General features: G+C 38.5%; 1 protein-coding gene across 1 annotated transcript; it reads right to left on the bottom strand.

Moving 5' to 3' along the window:
* Nucleotides 1–1,545: 1,545 nt before the first annotated feature.
* On the bottom strand, nt 1,546–1,935 carry LOC148292480 (uncharacterized). The gene has a single exon (XM_088245838.1). It carries the CDS (start codon nt 1,933–1,935, stop codon nt 1,546–1,548), a length of 390 nt encoding a protein of 129 aa, XP_088101964.1.
* Between the last annotated feature and the right edge of the window lie 1,251 nt (nt 1,936–3,186).

Genomic DNA, 3,186 nt, shown 5'->3' with positions numbered 1-3,186 from the left:
CATTGGTGATCATATAAGTGTACAAATATGACACAACCGAAAATCCGTGGTTCAAGGTTTTGGGTGGGAGGTATTTGGATATGGTGGTGAAGTATTTGAAATGGTGTTTGGAAATTCAAGATACTGGAGACACGAACTACTTCCAATAAATGTCTGTTCTTTCGCTCAACCACCCCTTTTTGTTGGGGATTGTATGGGCACGAGCATTGATGTATAATGCCATGACCGTGTAAGAACTTGTTAAGATCATGGTTGAGAAATTCTCCGTCATTGTCAAAATGGAGAAACCTGGATTTGAGCATGAAACTGAGTCTCCACCATTTTATGGAATTGTTGAAACTTTAAACTGACTTCCCCTTTGGTTTTGAGAAGGGAAACCCAAGTCATGCGTGTACAATCATCTATGAAGGTGACAAACCATCTAGCTTTTGTCGGAGTTGAAATTTTAGCAGGTCCCTAAACATAAGAATGAATAAGGGAAAACAGAACCAAACTTTTATTTGAACTTAAGGGGAAAGGAACATGATGGCTCTTGGCCAGTTCACAAATGTCACACTTAAAACTTGAAATATATAAACTGGTGAATAAAGATGGAAATAACTTCTGTAAATAACCAAACGAAGCATGTCTAAGACGTCTATATCATAACCATACTTCGTCAGTTTGCTTCTCAACATTAGCTCCCCCAATCTTGAAAGCTTGACCAACTCTGGCTTCACTGTCAGGAGTCAAGTCCAGGTAGTTGAGTTTGCCCGTCTTGTTGCTGAAAATGTCCTGAAAAACACAATGAGTTAGCCAAAGGTTACAATACAATCCAAAGCCGTAGTAATTTGGGCAACAAACAATAGATTATGGTGCAATGATGGAACAATCAACACAAAATCCAAATTGAGGGAGTTAGAGAGAGAGAACCCTCCCCAATCACGGTGGAATGGGTACCATTAGCATTATACACCACCGACTGAGAAGACGGTGTATGAGAGGTAATTTGGCCAGGATCAAATGTCATATGGTCAGTTATTCCTGAGTCAATGATCCATGTGTTTATCTTGGATGTAGTATTTAAAACATAACCTTTAGTACTTGTTGTGCTATAGAGGCAAATACTAGAGCCGGTGTAGCCGAAACAGTAAGACTTACAGGATTTGTGTCTGAAGATGTATTGAGTGATTTGCTCCTATTTTTGTGTGGAGCTTTGGAATGGTTCCACCAATCAGGGTACCCAATCAACTCATAACAGCCATCACGGGTATGTTTGTCTCCTTCACTGTGGGTGCACTTCTTCTTCAGACGAGATCCTGAGGCCTTATTTTGAGAAGAGCCACCTGTAGAAGCTTGGGGCCTCTTTTGACGTTGAGTCACCATGACAGAAGCTTCCTGAGCACCAATCATGGTCATTCTTTGTTGAGCTTCGCGACGAACATAGGCAAAGGTTTGATCAATGTATAATTTAGGATCCTTGCGTAGGATTTTCCCTCGGACCTGATCAAACTTAGGGTCAAGATCGGCAAGAAAAAGGTGAACGCTCAGACGTTCAAGTTCTGTCTAGCGCTTAGTCACGTCGGCGACGCAATGCATGTTGATGGGACTCCGATGGTCAATTTCCTGAAAGATGCCCTGCAACTGGCTGTAGTATTTATGAACAGGTGCACTATTTTGTTTGATAGTGAACACCCGTTTGTTGAGATCAAAAGGATAAGTTTCATCGCCACCATCATAGTAGGTCTTCTTGAGGGCAGCCCAGATTTCTTTGGCGGTACTTAACCGGATGAAACGACTTATCAAGTCGGGGGACATGGAGTCGATTAACCACCCTTTGACTTGAAAGTTCTCGGTACACCGTTTGTTGTAAGTGGGGGAGAGCTCAGAAGGCTTTGGAGTGTCACTGGTTAGGTAACCTAAATTTTCACGCACAACAATGTGCATGATCTCCATGACTTGAGACCATAAGACATAATTGGTCTCAGTCAGGGTGACGCCGGCAAGGAGCGGGGAGTTGTCACTCTAAATAGTAACGATTTGAGGAGTGGAAGTGGAAGATCCTCCAGTGAGCAGAAGCGATATGTCTCCCATTGCAGTGGAATGATTTGAGGGTAAGATAAAGGTATGTGTTTAGGGAGTTTGATAAGAGGATTTGATTTGAGAGTTTAAGATTTGGATTTGAGGGATTTTGATTTAAGGAATTGGATTTAGGGTTTGTGTTTGAATTTGAGGGTATGATTTGAGGGCTTAGAGACAACCTAGGACCAATTGCTTTGATACCGTGCTAAAATATGAATAAGGTTTGAATACTTTAGTTTAATTGTATTCTTCTCTATAAGGAGGCATATATAGGAGTTTACAAGGGTGCTTTACAAGGAAATAGATACAATAATTAATTAGGAGAATATATCCTAATTATACAAGGATTGTGAACTATATAAAAATAAGGAAGTAAATCACCTGATTAACTTAGGAAATAAATCTCCTTGATTTGTTAGGTTAACTCACGTCAACAAAAATTGTTTGATAAATTGCATCAAGGAAGCAATGCTTAAGGTAAAGGGAAAAGGCAAAGGACCCACTAATGTAATGGTTTGGAATAATTACTCTCTTAGACAAAGTTTTGGATTTGAGTCCTAGCATCTGTGTAGTGTATGTGAGTTTAATATACTATTGCCCCTCTCAATAATAAAGATCCTAAAAAAAGGATAAGGGGAAGAAATTCGTAAGCAATTAAAGTTAATCAAAATATAAATGAGATGTTTGATTTTATTTAAAATATATATAGTTTTATACAAACACAACCATATAAATTATTATTGGTCATTTTGTGTGTGGAAATGAGAGTTTTCTTACACCTATTGGGGAGACTGGCAACACTTGGCTCTTGAAGCATTTGGTCAATAATAAAACCTCCTCTACTCAATTGTTGTTATAAGACTCCCGTCACAATTAAATACAAACTAATTCTGACATATTTCACCGCTCGAATTACATAAATATTTGTGTTTTTTATGTGATAGTATGTCATACAATTTTGCTATTCTGGTTGCATAAATTGATTCGCAAAGCTATAAATCGACCCCATAATTCTTCCTTTTTTGTTTTTTTGTTTTATTGTTCTCTTTTCTTATTTTTATGTTTGCTCATTTTCATTCTGGAATCTCTTCACGACTCAAGACTGTATTTTTTTGTTCACCAAGA

This window comes from Prunus avium, chromosome 8 (genome assembly GCF_965620075.1).
Source record: "Prunus avium chromosome 8, drPruAviu1.hap1.1, whole genome shotgun sequence".
NCBI lineage: Eukaryota > Viridiplantae > Streptophyta > Magnoliopsida > Rosales > Rosaceae > Prunus > Prunus avium.
Note: the sequence above shows the minus strand (reverse complement) of the source record. Positions and strands in the feature narration are given on the sequence as shown.

Excerpts from the sequence above, each read along its gene's own strand:
- LOC148292480 (XM_088245838.1), bottom strand. The coding sequence starts at position 1,935 with ATGGAGATCATGCACATTGTTGTGCGTGAAAATTTAGGTTACCTAACC.